Source organism: Parasteatoda tepidariorum, chromosome 7 (assembly GCF_043381705.1).
Source record: "Parasteatoda tepidariorum isolate YZ-2023 chromosome 7, CAS_Ptep_4.0, whole genome shotgun sequence".
In the NCBI taxonomy this organism is placed as follows: Eukaryota; Metazoa; Arthropoda; class Arachnida; order Araneae; family Theridiidae; genus Parasteatoda; species Parasteatoda tepidariorum.
Window position 1 is genome coordinate 9,832,452 of NC_092210.1, and position 20,519 is coordinate 9,852,970.

The window sequence follows — 20,519 nt, forward strand, 5'->3', positions numbered from 1 at the left end:
AATGAAATTGTGATATTTAAAGGAATGCGTTTGCTGTCTGAATTTCTTTTAACAACAGAACCGATCCTGAAATTTGGACGATGGGTAATTTCGGTCCGTGATCCTAACAATTGTACAATACTTTCTTTTAAACCATCCTGGAGGGACATATGAAAAACAATTTTTTTTTTTTTCATTGGATCAGCATTACACATTGCGGCAAATTATACTGCAGATATTAATTGCACATATTTCCTAGCTTATAGCTATATTTAATGAAAAACGAGTTTCACTAGAAGTTTATGGCATGTAGTTAAATGATTTTATAATTTCGATACAAGTCAGGTAAGTAAAATAAAAATCGGTTGGTTTGAGGATGAAGCCACCTAATTAGTATTTTCAAAGGTATCTAAAATCATGAATTCATAGTTTAACTTTTAAAAAGTGTTTCAATCGTGTACTTGCACTTCAAGAAAAAGTCTCTGTGCAGCGAAAGAATTGAAATCTTTGTGAAACAATTTAGAATGTGTCACTTCTTAAAATCTAAACTTGGCTTACTCAAAATAGAGTGGAAAGAACAGTGTCTAACGTGAACAAATGCCACCTTTCAACAACCAATTACTATCGAGATACCCACACTACGTCACTTGCAGGTATCTCATTATACTATGTGTTGAAAAATCAACTAGATTTGAGATAAACTAAGTTACGCACTGAAGCATTATTACATACATTATTGAAGCATAATTGCTTGATTGTAATAAAATGTAACCATCATGAATTGATTACAATCAACATAAGTTTCGGTGCTGAATAATGCGTATATTTATTCTGATGAGTTTAACGAGATATCGTTGGATAAATATATGAAAAATAAGTTGTTGTTTTCTTTTTGTTTATTCTGCTGAAGTTAGCAACTATATAAATTACATAATTAAACTAACAAATCACTTAAATATGAATAAGTCATGCTTCATAGAAAAAGGTAATCAAAAACTTTAACTTTCGATTGTGAAGGGATGATTCGTGACTGATTGTTGGACATTTATGTGCAGGAAGTTCGGTAAAAATCACCCTTTATATATATTTTTTAGAATCCTTGTCAAAAAATGAAACTAAAAAGGAGTACATATTGGGGTCGTAAATTATTATTTCAATGTAATATTTATTCAAATTATTATTTCTAGAACGCTGTCATACGATTTATAGAAAAGGAAGGTGGCTGTAACAAACAGGTTTGATTGGAAGTTAAAAACTTGAAGGTGCTTCTAATAATTATCTTTCAACTTCTGTCTCTCCTCGCAATGCAACCTGTCTTATTGTTTGATACATGTACTCTCCTATACTGAAAGAATTACCAAATATGTTACTGAAAATTAAGTTTTCAGATTTTTTATTTTTCTATATTAGAACTGCTTAAATTTAAATTACAAAAAAATGTAATATTTCGGCTGTGTTTTAAAGGCTCTAACATTACATGAAATAACACACCCTCCCATAACTGCTGTGAATTTGCAGTTATTCATGACTATTCTCTCGACGCTACTTTTGCAAACGGCGCAGAACTTCAATAATGCCTGTCATATTTGGAACCTTTACAAAAAAATAATTTAGTGAAAATGAAAAGCATTTGTGATATAATTTTTTAAACAGACATTGCAATATCTGGGCTCATAAGAATTTTTCATTGATTTCCATTTAAGTGGAAAACTATCACCAAAATGGCCATTTTCTAAAAAGTTTAAGGATTCAAAGCTCAAGAGCCGTGGTGGCTAAGTGGATAGGGCAACAGCCTCCCAATGAGGTGACCGGGGTTCGAATCCGAGAGATGACTGGTCGATGAGAATTCCGCACACGGCTCGCGCCGATGTAAAATATTCTCATAGAGATTCCCCTTCTCACAGAGCTGTTTGTGGCAGAGATTGAAACACTGAAAATCTTATGAGCAAAAAATCGATATCAATTTACAAATCATACATGTTTAATATGTAACATAACTTTTTGAACTAACATTTATCATTAAATTACGTACTAATGCAGACACCTTTAAAGTAACTTATTCAAGAAAAATATTATTTCTTACAAGAATCGCGATTTTGGATATTAAAATCGCGGAATTCTGCGATATCCGCGTGAAGATCTCATGCCCTGTTTCGAGTTTTTAGACCAGGAAGAATGATGCAAAAAACCCGGAATAGAATCGACCCTGCCTTGCCATCAGGCTAACTGTGGGAGGTTTTCCATTCCATATAATGCTAATGTGGGTTACTTCAGTCAAAAAGCCCTCCATGAAGGGAAATTTCTACCAATATAATAATAATTCATTCACGAGTTTCCTTCTGTTCTGGATTGGGTTCATAGCTACTGAGTAGAATATTGGTAACTCAAAAATGGATCGGCTGTTTAACGACAGTTGTATAAAAAAGGGATTCTTAAAATATTTAACCCTTACCAATTTTTTTTGAAACAAAATGCAAAAAATCAACATTTTTTTTTATTTTATTAATAAATACAAGGAACTAAAAAAGAAACACACACACAAGTTCCAAGTTGAAATTTTAATTCTTTTCTGTGTAAAAAATATATAATTCACTATCCCAAATTATCTCGTTCAAATGAAAAATGTTAAATATTAGTCTTTGTATATGTTCTCATCTTCATAATCATCTGCATTACTTTCACTCGCGAAAGTCTTTTTTTTTTTTTCGTAACTCTTTTTCTATGTAAATTCATCAGCCATCGTATATACAATTGTACTAAACACATCTGCAGTCCCACAAATAGCAAACCTCCCAAACAAATATTGGCAAACTTCCATTCACAGCAGATTATTTTTTGTTTTGCTATCGACCAAATGAATATGCGATAACACAAAACGTATTAAAGAATTCTGCTATGTCCGAGTTTATTCGGGATAATAAATATTTGCAATATATACATACCCGAGTTAACTCGGGACAATCAGGGAAGCGGTTAAGCTAATCTTCGATTCAAAAACCAAAGACTGTGTTAAAAATTATTGGTTGAATGTAAAACAGAAACAAAAGGAACAGAGGTGCGCTTAAGAAATATTGTTATGAAACAAATTTTACTGTTATAAAAATTACATCCAGACAGTTGTTTTCAGTCACTTTCAAAGAATCCTGAATATATTTGTAAATTAAATTAAATATTGTGTTTAAAAGTAGTGACAGAAATTCGCAAAAGAAAACATAAACAAATAAGATAACTTCATATAAAAAATTTTATTATTTGACATATTATTATACATATTTTACAAAGGAAAACTTGGCTGAAATTTTTAAATATTTCAGATCTATTAAGTAACAGTACACTCTCAGTTGACTAGGCTGTTACTGGGAAAACTTTCAGCTAACCAGAATTAGTTAATGAATTCATTATAACAATACAAAAAAAAAGCTGCATTATTTTTTTTTCCTTTTGAAAAAAGTTATTTTCGTTTTTGAGAGTGCATTCAACTTGTTTTAAATTTTTGAAAATTTTACAAAAAAAAACACAAAAATAATAATTGTTTTGCAATAAAGATATCAAAAGTAAACTTGTTTTACTTTGTAAAAATAAAAAAATTCAAACATTTTAGATAGACAGCACAAACAAAGTTTGAAATTAAAATATACACTGACTTTTTTTTACACAAAGTTTTATATATATATAAAACGAGTTTGTTTCATTATTAAAATATTTACAAATGTACAAAGAAAAAAATAAGAATCATAATATAAACTATTCAACTCTCACAGGTTTAATACTAAAAGCAATTCAAGCATATTTCCATACAATAAAATCATAAACTTTATAAAGAAAGAGAAAAAAGTTCCACTATATTTTAAGCAAAAGTTTCCACTATATTTTAAGCTAACTTTTAAGCACTGCAGAGCAGTACAGGACTAACAGTTGAGAATTATTATCAGAAAATATCAAAATTTAAAGACAAATCTCAATATTTTTTCCATCAAACTGATCAAAATTATCTTTAGATAGATAATAATATGCAAATTAAGAATATTTTATTATCGATCTTCTTAAACCTTACTATTAGTCATAATGAAAATTTAAGCAAATACAAAAACTTAATATATTTGACAAACAAGCAAGAATTAACACTCAAGATTGTATCCTCGTCTTGTTTGATGATTATCATCGTAAATAGTTATCAAGATTTTAATGAAATTGTAAAAAATATTGTTGACGATAAATATTATAAAAGATAATGATCATGATGTTATATACTAAATAATAAAAAAAAATTGTAAACATGAGAGTTAAACATTTACTTACCATTATTTCAGTTAAAACACATTTCTCATAATATATTGTAACAAAATATTTGAAAATTGTGTGGTTGTGAGTTTTCAAAAAATATTGATATTTCCTGATAAATATCTTAGCTCTAACATAAAACATTTATTTTATTGGGAATGTTAGGTATTTTTTTGTAATCAATAAATTAAAATAAAATACACAAAGGTAAAAACATAATTCAATTTTATGTTTATTATTATTTTTTATTCTAAATTGAAATTAAATTCATTTTAGATAGTAGTAATTTATTCTTGAATTAATTTTAAAAAATAAAATTTTAAATGAAAAAAAATTTAAATGATGAAATTCAAAGATTATTTAAAGATTAATTATTTATTCACAAGCAAGCAAAAAGCTGAGTAAAAAAGTTATTGTAACCAGTATTTTTTTAAGGAAATATTTTTATTTTAAGGAGACATATATACGTAAAAGAAGAAAAATTAGATGAAATCAGGCCTGATGAAATTTTCAAAACAGGATAGAATTGACAGCTATGAATGAGATTAAATAACAAAACATCAGAATTGAGCAATTGTCATGACAGCACAAATAATCTCAGTATATCTTACTACTCTTTCATAATATTATTTTAAGAAATAAACAAAATAAATATTTAAGACAATTCTATGGTTTTTAAGAGCATCTTCTGTTGACTAGGCAATAAAAATGGAATATTTACAAACTATTTGCTTCCTAATTATTTAAATTGAAATCACAATAAAATTAGAAAACCCTATTCTCTCAAGTTTACAATGAAAAAATAAAAATAATAAAAGAAAAAAAAAACTAAGTTCCCAAAAAACTTTGAATGATTTTGAATATCAGATTTTAAAATTAATTTAAATGACAAATCATTTAAATTAATTTTAAAATCTGATAATCAATTAAGAAAATGTAAAATTAAAATACTCTCTTCAAAAACTAATTTGAATATTTTGCATGTCATTTTTTTATTATTAGCTTATTAACATATTAGCATAAAAATATATTTCCAATTAACAACTCATACTTATGTTTTTTTATTTATAGAGGATATTCTTAAAAACACCTACCAGATTAAAAAAATAAAAAACTTTTGTTTCATAATTAATTTTAGCTACTCTTCCCAATTGAGTAATGCGTATTCATATACTCATAATATAAAAACATATATAGAAAATAGATGCTTTTAATTTTGAAAAATAATCACAGCACATAGTATTAATATTATCTTGATAACAAACCGAAACATTAAGTAAGACAGGAAGTCAATTTCTCCTTCAAATGCATTTATTTAACTTTTAAAAAAAGCAAAATATTTTTTTGAACAAAATTTAACTTCATAACTTATTGCTATTTATAACTGGAAACCTTATTTTATCAACAATGAAACACGGTAGAGCAGAAGCATTTCAAAACTGAAATAAAAATCATTAGAAAGCTCACAAGACAATTATAATAGAAAATTATCACAAATATGCATATTGTAATGAAAGGGGTCTCATGATGAAATGATGAGGCAGTTCGTATCACAGATTTATTATTTGAAATCACATAAGGCACTAGACAGTGTGTTTATAGTTTTGTGTTATAGTGGTGGTCCATTGATTCCGGGATGTAAAAACGTACACTTCATTCCGAAACGACAACCGTTACCTATAAAATGTCTACAAGGAACTTTATGAGCATGATGTCTTGGTCTTGGAACTGCAAAGAAAAAATTACGGCATGAGAAACAGATACAATACAGTAATATAGAAATTATACAGTATACAGTAATTATAGTTAGTCAGTTTTAATGACAGTTAACGATTGCAAGTGAGATAGTTGCTGTCAAAGCTACCAACTTGGATAGGAAAGAATACAGTAGATTTTTCGAAATATAAATTTCATGATAATTTTTGCATTTATGTACTAAATATTTTACACATAGGGAATTTTAAGAGATTTTTACAGTCATCAAAAGAGATTTCTAAATAAAAAAAAGTTTTAGTTTTGAACTGATTTCTATAAATGAAGTTCGCTTCATAATGTATTATCATGAAATTTATTATGTACTTCATTATACTACTATTTACTTCATTGTGTATTATCATGAAATTTATATTAATTATTTAAATATTCAAGCAAGCAATAATCAATTTGTACAAAAATTCTATTACAATAGGTTTTTTTTTAGGAAACTTTCTCAATTTTAGAGAATTTTCTAAAACGTACAAAAACTGGGAGAATTTTAAATAAACCAGTAGAGCAGGTAAAACTGGCAAAAATCCAGTAGTCTACTGGAAAATCCAGTAGAATAGGCAACTATGGAAACAAATACAAATATTGAATGCTAAAATAGCAATTCAAAAGTTTCAAGAGCAACAGCCTTTGAATAGCTTTGAGCCAGTAATTATTCAACAAAGAATAAACAAACCCCTTATTTAATCAAAGAATAAATTATTCTTAAAAGATCAAAATCAAGTGACCTTTCTAAAAAATTTTTAAAATCTAAATTTTTTTATACGTAATAATTCATAATGGTGATTTGCATAATTCAGAATCTGTTCAACATAACATTTATTTTTAATTAGTTTTAGTTATTTATCGCTTATGAAAACACTACAATTAAGTTGCAGAAAAATATTTCAAGAAAGATTTGGAATGAAAATTAAGCACCCCAACCAGAGCACCCCTATAACTTTCTATTCAATCCCCTCTATGATTTTTGGCACATTTGATGTTCTATAGCGCATAATAAGAGTGCCATAAAGCAAGGTGTTGCACTTGGGATGAATTAATATAGTGTGTCTGGAACAGGGCTACAAGTCCAAAATATAAAAATTAAGAACAAAATTGCTTCTAAACCTGAGGACAATTTAAGAATGCTGATTCTCTAATAGGAGCAATTTGTGCAATACCAACATGAATTCGCAGATATAGAACAGGTAACAGTTTTAATGGTTTGTGCATTTAAGTGAAAAAAGAAACATTTTTTAAAAAAACTTCAAATTTTTAAGTTATGTAAGAATTTCCGTTTTAATTTTTTTTTTTTTTTTTTTTTTTTTAAATGGAGAAATTGTCTAAATATAGAAAATCGTTAAGTCGTAGCAAAATACGAGGATTCTCTTAAAAGTATGACAGGCAGGTTTAATACTTAAGGACACTTTCTTTCCCTTTTTTTTTTTTTAAAGAAAATTAAGGAAAACTTTGAGCCCTGCATTCGAGTGAGAAAGCATATCACAGGTTGCATAGACAGATTTTTCAACAAAAAATAAGCACATATAAAGTACTTTTTAACAATTCAAAAAATATTTTAAATCAATTTCAAAAAAAAAAAAAATAATAATCATAATTAGGATTTATGCAGTAACAAATATTTTTTTCTACAGTTTAAAGTTCTTCATTTACAAACATAAAATCAATAAAATTCAAAAACATTTTCAAAAACTTTACATTATCATGATAAAATAACTAATTTCTGATAAATATTGCAGAGAAAATTGTAAAAAAAAGCATGAATTTTTAGTAATTTAGAACGACAATCGATAAGGCAAAGAAAAATCTTTACATACCCATTCCTCTAGATGGGCCTTTTGGAGGAGGTCTATAATTATCTTGAATCATTCTAGGCCTTATTCCTGGACCATGATTCATGTGAGGTTCCATGTTCATTCCAGGTCCATGAGGCATATTATGAGGAGGTTCCTGGTTCATGTTCGGTCCTTGATTCATGTTAGACCGGTGACCTTGATTCATGGGAGGTATTTCATTTGGGTAGTTACCATAAAACGGCTGCTTCCACTCGGGTGGAGGAGGCACGTTTTGAGAGTCAGGAGATAAAGCCATACTATTATTGTTAAACATAATTGGCATTTCATTAGGAGGCATCATCATGTTAGGTGGTATCATACTGTTGGCTGGCATGACTGAGACTGGATCAGCTGTAAATGAGAAGTCAATATAAATAGATTAGTCAAATAATATAAAACTGCTGTTTCAGGAAATCGTACTGAAAAATACTCAAATACAGATATTTAGCTGAAAAGTGAGCAATATAAACTAAGAAAAAGGACTTGCATTAAAAATTAATTTAATAAGAATTTGACTCAGTCTTTCTGTCATGATATGGGGATTTTTAGTATGCTTCCTGTTACTTAAATCAGATTTTTTTTAAAGTTTTTTAATTATAATTTAAATTTTCCATTTATAATTTGTTCAATAAAAACTTAAACCTAATTTCTAGAAAAAGTAACACATACAAGTACAAATAAAAAATTTAAAATGTTTTATGGTATTATTTAATACAATAATAAACCTTTTTGAAAATTGAATAGAAAAGGTATATGACTAATAACAATTAAAAAACAGGCCAAAAAATATAGTTTAAAATTGTTGAGCGTCTTATTTCCAATTTTTAAAATGAAAAAGAAAAGTATTGCCTTATGTATGCCGACATTTATATTGAATAACTTACTCATTGGTAAAATAATGAAAATTTTAAAATAGTGTTGATATTTTGAGGAATTAAATGTATCAAAATATTAATTAATAATACTTTTTGTTTGGTTTTACAAAAATACCAAAATAATATATCTAATAAGTAGAAATTAAGTTTGTTTACAACAATATATTTAACTACTTGGTCTATTACTAAGTTGACTTTAATTATTAACTTTTTTTCCTTCAAAATAAGTCATTGAATTGAAGAATTAAAACAAAAGCACTTTTGAAAAAAACATGTAATACAATTTGAAAAAAAAAAAAAAATTACACATGAGACTTATTTTACCTGGATCATAAGGCTGAGCTAGAGACATTGGAGGATTCATTTGCTTCATTAAATCTGGACTCATTAAAGGTGGACCCATGAGATTCATATCATGAGGAATCTAAAATAAAAAGAAATTAAAACATTAATCACAACAGCCTATAAAACAACTAATAACAACTTAAAAAATAATCATCATTATTTATATTTTATGTATTAAATATTTTTCGTGTGGAAAACTTAATTTTACGATGTTTCTTTCGTTAGGCAAATTTCACATTTAAAAAAGATAATATTGTACTAATATTACCATACAGGGTGCTTAGACAAATTTTTGAACAAAAAATAAGCATCTCATAATCACTTTTCAAGCAATCACAAAATATTTTAAAACTCTTTACGTTTTTAAAAAATATAAGGGGATATTTCCCTATCGTGATCTATTGCGCCAACTACAATAGCCAAAGTGCCAAAAATATTTCAAAGTTCCAATTTTTTTTTAAATAAATAAATAAACAGCTAGATATTTGCCCGAGGTGGGTACGTTTTGAGTTGGTCCTTTTCTACGAAGTTCTTTTTTTCTTTTAAGTATCTCACAGGCCACTGCCTGAAAGTTGCCAAGACTTAGCAATTATTCCGCCAGAGATCACGATACGGTAATCTCCCTAAATATAATTAGGATATGCGCTAATTAAATTTATTTTCTTCATATTATTGAAAGTTCAGATGTACACACATACGAACCTTCAATAGGAAGAATAAAATTTTATTAGTATACATATCTTAATAACATTATTGTAATTGAATGAATTGTGAAAACATTGAATAGAATATGAAAACAACGCTTTTGGCATAATTCAAGACAAAAACCGAGATGATAAAAAAATATCCCATTTTGGAAAAGGGACTACTGATGATTTTTTGCAAATACAATGTTTTGATTTTACAATTTTAAAATATATTTTTAAATTTAAAAACTAATAAACCCTATCACTTTTAAATATTCTATTTTAATGCGCAAACTCTATTATTGTAAGAAAAAAAGTCATTATTACACCAGATTTATAATTCAAATTTAATTGATGGGGAATCAATAAATTCCAAATAAAATCAGCAAAGCAAACATACTTGTTCTGGAACATTATTCGGTAAAGGAAGAAGAGTTCGGTTTGATTGCAGTTTCATCAAAGTACTAATAACATCCGGTAGAGATGGTTTAGGAAGTTCCATATGCGAGTAATCCATTACAGCTCCTATTGCGTTTTCCTAAAATTAAAAAAGATATTTCATAAAAAATATTTACATGGTTCCAACCAAACATATGAAAATATGAAATTATCAAACTTCTTGAAAATTAAATTTGCTACCCCCAAATTTTATATATTTCACAAAGATAAATGAGGAAAACTAATTTGTACATAGTAACATTTTTCAATGACTTTTATTAATGCACCATATTAATAAAATAGATTTATTAAACACAGGGTGTGCAGCCAGATTTTTCAACAAAAAATAAGCACCCTTTAAGCACTCAAATAATATTTTTAATCACTTTCCAATAAATAAATAAATCACAATTAGGATCTGTGTAGTAATAAAAATTATTTTTTTCTATTGCTTAAAGTTCTTAATTTACAAACATAAAATCAATAAAATTTAGAAACATTTTCAGAAACTTTACATAACTTTCTGATAAATATTGCAGAGAAAATTACAAATATCATGCATTTTCGTAATTTAGAATGACATTCGATACGGCAAAGAAAAAAATCTCTTTTTAAAAGATAGAAAATTAACTTTTTACTGACCCCAAATAAAAAAGGCACTTCTAAAGGCTTTTAAAAAAAAATTAAAATCAAAAATAAGCACCTTTAAGCACTTTTTAAATTTCATTTCAGCAAAGAACATTACAAAATTATTAATTAATAGTAATATTAAGACAATTATAGTAATAATAGATAATTATAGTAATAAATAACCGCAAAAGTTACCTCATCAAGTGGAATGACCTTAGGCTCTTGGGGAGGAACAATTTCTAAATCTGGTTCATGTGGAGAGTCTGGGATCCTATAAAAATAAATAAATAAAATTTAATACATAAATAAAATTAAATAAATAAAATAAATGAAATAAAATAAAAATTGTTTCATTAAAATGAAAGAAGAAACACACTAAAGTAAAGACAAAAACACAAAATCTCACAACTCATAAAATGAAACTTCTCATATAAAATAAACTTGCGATAATTTACAATAAAATCACAGACTCAGATCAATACAATTTTTCAGATGAATGCAATTAAATAAGGAATGTAAAACTGTGCTTTTCCCCCGAAATCTAATACATTTAAGTTAATTCCTGTATCTTTAACAATGAATTAGTTTTTTGAACAGCTTTATCATGCAGAAATCAGTATAAATAAATGGTTATAAAATCAACAAGATGATTTAAATTATTATTATTAGTTGATTAATAATCGAAGCTAAAGTTGTATGATGCATTTAACCTAATGCAGTATTTATTTAAACAATTAATAAAAAACGATACAAATGCTGCAAAAAAAAAAAAAATCAAGAATCAGAAAAATTGCCCTCAAGATACAATATCTCATGTATTTAAAAAAAACTGCGTAACGAAAGTATTGTAAAGATAACAAAAATATTTTGAAATAAACCTTTTCTTTAATGTCTGAAAAGACAATGTAGATAAATTTTTGAACACGATAAATAATGAATAGTTAATACAGAAATCAATAATATGACATTTTATTAAAGGTACTGATTGATTGATTGAATGTAGAGTTTTATGGCAAAAGATCCAAAGGAGGATAGGCTGTGCCACTTTATTAAAAGTATAGGAGGAGGGCAAAATAATGGAAACACGACTATGACAATATATTTTTTTCATATTTTCCAAAGAAATACTTAAAGTATCATTTTATAACTTGAGAAGTGTTTAGACTGTACGACTTTTCATACTTATCAATGCAGTTTAAATCTTTTAGAGGTTTGAGGGATCAACAATAAATTACAAACGGAAAATAGCGCTTTTGAACACCCTCGGCCAAAAAATGTAGCAATAAATTTTTAACTTGTAACAATTATTTCGGTTATTATATGTAATAATTGCACACAATTTTATAAACCTGTCTTAAATAGAGATAGATATTTTTTTTATAAAAAAACAAATCTTGTGTCTTACATATTTTTGCTATGACTTACAATAAAATTAAATGAAATTTTTGGAACAATTTGAAATTAATCTCAAAATTATTGCTTTAAAATGCCTAAATGATAATGCTTACATTTCTCTAGTGAAGTATATTTCTTGCAATGTTGCCTGCTGTCTAACTCGTTCAAGTTCCTTTTCTTTACTTTGGGCACCGGGCTCAACAAGGGGTGGCGGAGCATCAATGAGTATTGGGAACATCCACCACTAAAATAATGAAACAAGTAAGTCATGTATCTATATAAAATCTTTTATATATGTATTTTTATAAAAATAAAATATATCATAGTCATTAGGGAGTGAATATATAAATTGCCAATGTTGATTTTCCTCAAACAATTTTGATCTCATTTACTTGGCAAGCATAATTTAAATTTGTAAAAGATTTTTTTTTTTTTTAAAGTATGATAATTATTTAAGAACTACACTCATAATGCTTGCAAATTAAAGAGCAGTAAAAAATTAAAACTATTAAATCTATAAGAACAGAAACAAATTAAAACTATTAAATCTATAAGAGCAGAAACAAATTAAAACTATAAGGTAGAATACTTAATGCAATCATAAAGTTGTGCAGAGGTAATTTGTGATTATTATACAGTGCTTATTTTAGGGGGGGGGGGATATGGGTGAAAATTTATTTTAGGGAAAAATACTATTAATCAAAAGGGAATTTTAGTGATTTAAATAATTTAGCACTAAAATAATAATCACTATTTAGAAAGTAATTTTCACTGCTTAAACAAAATTAGAAAACTAATTTAAAAAAAAAAAATAATGAATCAATTCTCGATTATAAGAAAAGAATCTAAATTATGATAATCCTTAATACTTTGTTGACTGATAGTGCAAAAAATTAATGAAGAAATAGTGGAAAACTATTAACAGCTATTGGAGTAAACTCTCAACAAAAAAAGATGATATATATATAGGTATATATATATATTAAAGAATTAAAATAATGTTAATTAATAATAATTTAATACATTTCATTTATGCTTACATGAATCATCTCTTCCATTCTATCACCAGCTGAGCGTTTCATTAACTCAAGAGCTTCTCTTTCTCTCTTCAATTCAATTGATTTCATATCACCAAAGTTTTGATGCTTTAAGACATTTACTATAACAAAAAATAAATACCAATCGTAAAAAAAAGTGGGGAAAAAAAAAACAAATACAAATAATTTTTTTCCACAATATTTATGACTTATCTGATATTTAAGACTCATATTTATTGATTATTAATTTCAGCAAAGAACTTTATAAAAATATAAATGAATGAATAAAATAGTCTCTTGATAGTCAAGTCAAAATTATTGCATTCACTTTGAGGACGAATTCAATAATGTAATTAACATAATAGACTGCAATTAAAATACTAAACTCATAAACTGAGTAACTGTAATGTGAAAAATTGAAGACTTTGATTTTCTCTAAACAGCCGTGTGCAATAAAAATATTTAATTGATATTATATTCTGATAAAATGATCAAAAACATTGTCCAATTACAAAAATGTTATATGACAGTTTAGTCAAAATCATTGCAGCAACTGAGAAAAATAATCTAATAAATTATAATGAACATTACAGTGGCAGATAAAATGATAAATTCATAATGAACCAAAATTGTATCAAAAACAGTTTAAAGAATGAACAATGCTATTTGCACCTATTATCTTAAAATTAAATAAAAAATGGTCAATAATATTGTCGAAGAAAAAATTGTTTGACGGTCACTAATAAAACATATAATGACTTGAAATTAGCAAGTTTTGTTAACATTAATTATGATAACAAATAATTTACTGAGGACTACATTTTAAGAACTTACTTCTTTCTGTTTCATCCAGTTCAAAGTAAAAAATTTCTTTCAAATTGACATCTTCCACCCATTTGACAGACTTTTTATGGCTTTTTCGACGTCCGTGAGATAATATTGAACGCAAGTGATTAGGATCAAGAGGTTGTTTATCTTCTACACATTCTAAAACATAAAATATCATTAAAAGAAGAAGAAAAAAAACTCAAGTTTAAAAATAATTCTAAAAAAAAAATGAAAGTGTATTTTATTGAAAGTTTAGCATTAACATAGCATTAAAAGTTTATCTAAACTTTGAATGTATTTATAAATTTTTATGGAAACCTAAATATTTTGACAAAAAGTTTTTATAACTAGAATAACCAATTTTCTTCACATTTAAAACAAAATAAAATTATGAGAGATCAATTTGTTTACTTATGATAGAAAATTGTCCAAAAATATTTATTTGCTATAAAAAATATAAAATTTAATATAATTCTTTTACTTATTCAAATTTTTTTTAAAAATCTAGGAATTATTCAATAAACTCTTCATTTAAAATATAAATGCAAAAGAAAATCTTAAAGCCCAAATCTACACAATTAATCTATAAATTTTTTTTAAATAACAGATTTACGTAATTTAGATTTTGTATTCATTATTTATAGCTAAGTTTAAAAAAAATAAAGGTATTGATAACCTATAATTAAAATTCTTTTCATAAATCAACTTCAATCCCAAAAAATAAGTCAATGTAATTGGCCTAAAAAAATAACCTGATTAGAGGTAGTACCGTCTTTATGCATGGGTACCTCTGAGGGCCCAAGGCACTCAGGGGGTTGCTTAAGAATCTTACTTTTTATAACAAAAGGCTAAGAATAAACAACACTACCTAATATATTTTTTTAAATAAATATGTTCGATTGTATAAAGTGCACGTTTTTTTATACAAAAATTACTTAATTTTGATGCTAACACCAATAATTTGAATAGTTTATCACCAAGAAAACTTAACTGAAATCTATTTTCTACATTACAATGAAAATTTCAGGTACTTGGGCATTAAAAGATGTTTTAATAACTGTTTCATATCTTAAAAATGATTTATTTTATGTATGTGAAGTTTTTTTTAGTTTGTTTTTAAACAGGGCGCATAGCCAAATATTTCAACAATAAGCACCTTTTAAGTACTTAAGCACTATATATATTAAGAAAATTCAAAATATTTTTCAAAGACCTTACATGATCATGATAAAATAATTAGCTTCTGACAAAGAACTCTTTTCTTGAACATATTGACCAATATAAAATGATCAAGAGATTTTTCGGTTCGATATCAAAGAGTGGAAAATGATGCCTGAAATTGAGAATATCTTGCAAAATGCAGCAGAGTTACTCATGAGAGTGCAATAATCTCACTGAACCCAGCTCATTAGACACAGATACGGACTAGCAAGTATTTTATCAAACATGTAAAATTATTGGCGCTTTTATACGCTATGGACCGATGGTGTGCCAAAATGGATTGTGGTTTAACTAATTGTTAAATCTTTGAATAAAACAATGTGAAAAGCAAGCTTTTGCATAATACGTGGTGAAAATCGACATGGTAGAGAAAAAAATTCTCATTTTCAAAGAGGGAAAATTAAATACTTTTTAAAAACACCCAATGAAAAAAGCACCTTGAAGGGCTTTTAAAAAACGAAAATAAGCACCTTTAAGAACTTTTTAAAATCGCTAAGCACCAAATTAAACATTATGGCATGTTACAGGGGTCTAAAACATTCTTGTGCATGCTATTAAATGGCCCTGGTTAGAGGAAAAGAAAAGCTGAATGTGATAAATAAAATCCTACCAGCTGAATCCTTTGTTTCATTTGATGCATCAGATGCATTGGAAACCTCATTATTTGGAGGTGTCTTTCCGCCTTCTTCAGTCACTACTTCCATAGGTTCCTCTGAATCTAATGCAACGTCTAGATCAGCATTTTCACTAGATTTCTCCTGGTCATCGGTGGATGCATTTTCCTCACTCTTAGTATCCTCGCTAGTTTCAAGAGTATCTTTATAAAACTAAAGAATTAAAAAATATCATTTTAGTACTTTTTTTTTCAAATATGATAATCAATAAAAAATATTTGTTAAGTTACACACTCCGGAGAAATCAGTTTTAATAAACTTGAACATATTTTTAAAAAAAAACCTTCAGCATCAAATGAAATAATCTTTTTAACTGAATATCTAATATTTTTTTGTTCTAATATTTTGGGCGATATTTTCACAATTGGTTGGGAGAAAACGCACGAATTATTTTCGTTTTCGCATTTTGTAAATCAACATCACATTAAAAAAATATGTAACAGTAACTACAGAAAAAAAAGACTGACAGTGAAATCATGAGAATCAGATTGTTCAAAAAGGGGCTATTCAATTAGTGTTTTCATTTCGAGATTCAGTTGTTGTAATAAATAACATTGTATTAAAAATATCGGATTTTAAAAGCTATGTGAAAATCAATAGTAATATCTGCATAAAAAAAATAGAATGAAAATCTCTACAAAAAAGAAAACGAAATTTTTTACTTCATTATTCTCAAATAAGAATAGAAAAATAAAAAGCATTTCCCCCCCGCTCCGATGCGGGAGAAAGGCATCTTTCAAATATAATTTTGAAGAAAAGATAAAATCTTTAGAAAATTTCCGCAGAAAAGAAAACCAAAACTTTTTACTTCCCAAAGTAAAAACTTTCTGCAAGAACTTGGCAACTTTCTGCGACAATGTCAGACTTCAATTGACATTAATCTTCAGAACTCTTGAAGCAAATATTAAAAATTTTTATAAAATTACTGGATTACTTCTAGGTTATTAATAATCATAAAAATTGTCCAGGAACTTAATATACTTAAATAAGTCCTTTGGAAATCATTATTTCTCAGAAACTAATTAACTTATTATTTCAGATTTAAAAAGAGTTTTGAGATAAACAACTATAACAAAGAATTTTAAAATTTTTGCTCTTTTATGAGTCTTTAAAATGTCTTTTAAGCTTTTTATATATTATGGCAAAAACATAAAATGAAAAAAATATATTTAATCACAAGAAATACATAATATTGAAAGAAGTAATTAATGTTTTGGGTCTTCTTAATTCGAATAATGGAAAATTCTTTAGTATCCTCTTCAACTTCAATTATGTCTTTAATATTTAGAATTTAATTATTTGAAATGAAGAAGAAAAATGTAGCAGTGACTACAGTTACAAGGTTTAGTTACGGTTACGAGGTCCAGCTGTTGAGTCAATATTTTTTGGTTTTGTCTCAGATCGACAAAAGAAAGGAAATTAAGGGTGATAGAAGCTCCCCTGATAGAAAATCACTATTTTCTGTTTCCCTTAGACTTAAAATGAGGGGAGTTCTTTCGAAAGACAAACTATGGTTCTATAAAATTAACAATTTTTAAAACAAAGGTATAATTTTTTTAAAAAAAGTGTTACAAAAAGTTCCTAACCTGTAATTTAGGAGCTGCTAAAGTAGGAGAAGTAGGTGACGTAGCTGCCTTATTTGGTAATGAAGTCTTCTTCCTTTTTTTGATGGGAGCCACAGGTTGAGACGTAAGAGCATCCATAAAACTAGCACTTTCATGAAGAATATAAGCAGCTGTAAAAAAATTATTCCTGGTTAAAATTAAAATAAATTAACACTTTTAATTATATTACTGACAAATAATTGGGTTAGCTAATCCTCGTCTTTTTTGTTAGATTCCTGCGCTTTTGTGCTGTGACTTTACTGGCAGATAACCCAAACATGAGGAATGACTTAAAAAATCCAATAATGATAAAAAGAAAGATAAATATCAAGATTTGCTGGGTTCTGCTAAGGAAACCAGCAATTTTTTTCTTATTGAGATACAAATTTAATTAATTTCGTCAATAGGTGCACTGTTAAAGTTTTGAAATGATTGGTTTCATTTCAAAATTTTGAATAAAGAAAATAATAACTAGCCTACACAATATTGAAATAAATGCATTCATATTTGACGTTTTTGTCTTTTAAGATAGGCCTAAAATATTATTTACCAATTAATTATAAAGTGTCAGTTTTAGTAATTGTAAAAAGTACAGGTAGCAAAAAGAAAAGTCCTAACATAGCTTTTTCTCTCCTAAAGAAATTGAATTTAGTTTATAATGGTTCACACAAAACAAAACTCATACATTTAATTAAACAAAAGACTAATGAGCAACTTTATCAACAAATGGAACACAAAATTAAATTTCTCAACATAGTAACACTAAAATTATTTTTAAATATTATTAAAATAATATTTAAAAGAGCTCTCCTTTAGAGAAAAAAGCATTCTACTTCATTCTTGTTAATCTACATAGAAATAAATATATGGGTGAAATTTTCATATTTATTCAATCACTAGTTAATATTTTTTAATAATTTTTATTACATCATATTCATTGAAATGAGAGCTATTGAACTTTGTTACCGAAATTTAAATTTTAAGGTTGCGATTTTTTTTAATACTTGAACATTAACATGAATTGTAAAACTTAAGAAAATTCAAAAGCAATAATTAGAGAATGAATAAATAATGAAATTTCGGACACGCATGTTAGAAGAAGCAAAATCCTTGCTCTGTGAAGGGGGGGGGGGGAAGAGAAAAATTTTATTGGAAGTTTAAATTTCATCTCATTAAAAGTTTTACTTATCACATAAAAATTTTACTTAACAAAAGTTAAGTAATGCTAGGAACTAAGAGCTTTTTTTTTAATCTAAAAAATAGTTAAATATTTATTAATGAAACATACGCCTTGGCTTAGCAGGGATGAGTTTGATGCCTTTATTTTGTGTGGGGCTTTCATTGATGGTCATTAAACTTTCTGGTTTTATTTTCTTCTCAGTCACTCTTTCAGGTAGAACTGGCGATTTTAGAGCATTTTTAGCAGCAACAACTGTAGATTTATCAACACTAGTAGATTTCTTAGAAATATTTTTAGGCAAAGGTGTTTCCTCTTCCAAACCTAAAAAAGAAATAAAATGAAAATTATATTAGTAATTAAAACATACACTATATTTTCTTAAAAATGCTAGGTTGAAAAGAAAGTTTTCTAAACCATACAAATTCTGTATCTTAACTAGTCACAATTAACAATTTAATTTCATTATTAATTCAAAATAAAAATTAAATCTAAAAAGAAAAAAAAATTCCCAAAAATTTCTTTTGAAAACTTAATTGATTAGAAATAAAACTTTCTTCATATTATGTCATTAAATCATTATTTTAAATACTTATTTTATTAGAACAATAAATGCAACTATTTGAATTTTTCAGTTATAACAATAATTACCTTAATTGCTCAGTAATAACCTTAAAAAATAAAATTGCACAAATACAATAAGATTTCCATTTAATCGTTTGAATTACCCCCCCCCCCCCAAATGTTACAAATAGTTTCTTTTTGTGTTCTTATTGTTTAATGGAATTATAAGTTTAAAAAGTTGAACTTATAAATGATTTAGTGAAACTCGAAATTCCATAATTTCTCCCCACCAAAAAATTTAAGTTTGAAACACCCCTGCATCTGTTACAACTTCAAAAATTACTCAGATTTTTCATGAAAATTGTGGTGAACAAACATTTCAATCTGGCTTTTAATTTTATAACTGAAATTTTATGCCCTGGATAAAAAGTATTGTACCTGTAGCCCTGAATTTCTTCTGGTAAATTTTGGCTGTTTTAGGTCGATCTGGTTTGGCTTTTTTAGGAGGTGGCAGTAAAGGTTCAGGATCAATCTTGACATCTTCATAAAATTCCTCTTTCTTAGTTTCCTTCATAGTTAGTTCCTTTTCACTAGAAGGTCGTTTGGTGCCTTTGACTTTACCAGCACCTTTAGGAGACTCAGCTTTAGCAGCCGGCTTAGGTTCAGTTTTTTCTGGTTCAGGTTTAGATTTTTCTTTCTTTTTCTTCTTTTCAACCACTTTAAAATAAACAAAGGTCTCATTAAACAAAAACAAAACAAATAAAAATATTTTAAATGCAGGGTGCGTAGCCAAATCTTTCAATATATTTAAGCACTACAATATATATTTATTACTATTATTATATATTAAGCACTACATTATATACAAAATATATTTAAGCACTACATGCATTAACAAAATGCAAAATTATTTTCAAAGACTTTACATAATCATGATAAAATAACTATTTTTTGACAAAGAACTCTTTTCTTGATTATATTAGCCATTAAAAATGATCAAGAGATTTTTCAGTTTGATTTTAGAGGGTGCAAAATGAAGCTTGAAATTGAGAATATCTTGCAAAATGCAGCAGAGTTGCACATGAGAGTGAGATAATCTCACCGAACCCAGTTCACTATACGCACATGCGGATTAGCAAGTATTTCATCAAACCTGTAAAAGGCGTTTTCATAGGCTATGGACCGACGG

General features: G+C 26.9%; 1 protein-coding gene across 3 annotated transcripts in view; it reads right to left on the reverse strand.

Moving 5' to 3' along the window:
- Positions 1–3,205: 3,205 nt before the first annotated feature.
- Positions 3,206–20,519, reverse strand: part of LOC107436283 (serine/threonine-protein phosphatase 1 regulatory subunit 10) — a 59,070-nt gene continuing 41,756 nt past the window's right edge. For all 3 annotated transcript variants that reach the window (XM_016047927.3, XM_016047925.3, XM_016047926.3), the window contains 12 exons: positions 19,769–20,047; positions 18,878–19,090; positions 17,572–17,720; positions 15,922–16,138; positions 14,097–14,249; positions 13,266–13,384; positions 12,339–12,469; positions 11,026–11,101; positions 10,163–10,300; positions 9,056–9,155; positions 7,839–8,207; positions 3,206–5,988 (listed from right to left, as the gene is read on the reverse strand). In XM_016047927.3, the coding sequence (XP_015903413.1) occupies positions 5,870–5,988; positions 7,839–8,207; positions 9,056–9,155; positions 10,163–10,300; positions 11,026–11,101; positions 12,339–12,469; positions 13,266–13,384; positions 14,097–14,249; positions 15,922–16,138; positions 17,572–17,720; positions 18,878–19,090; positions 19,769–20,047 (2,063 nt within the window). In that variant the 3' untranslated portion in view covers positions 3,206–5,869. The remainder of the gene's footprint in view (positions 5,989–7,838; positions 8,208–9,055; positions 9,156–10,162; positions 10,301–11,025; positions 11,102–12,338; positions 12,470–13,265; positions 13,385–14,096; positions 14,250–15,921; positions 16,139–17,571; positions 17,721–18,877; positions 19,091–19,768; positions 20,048–20,519) is intronic.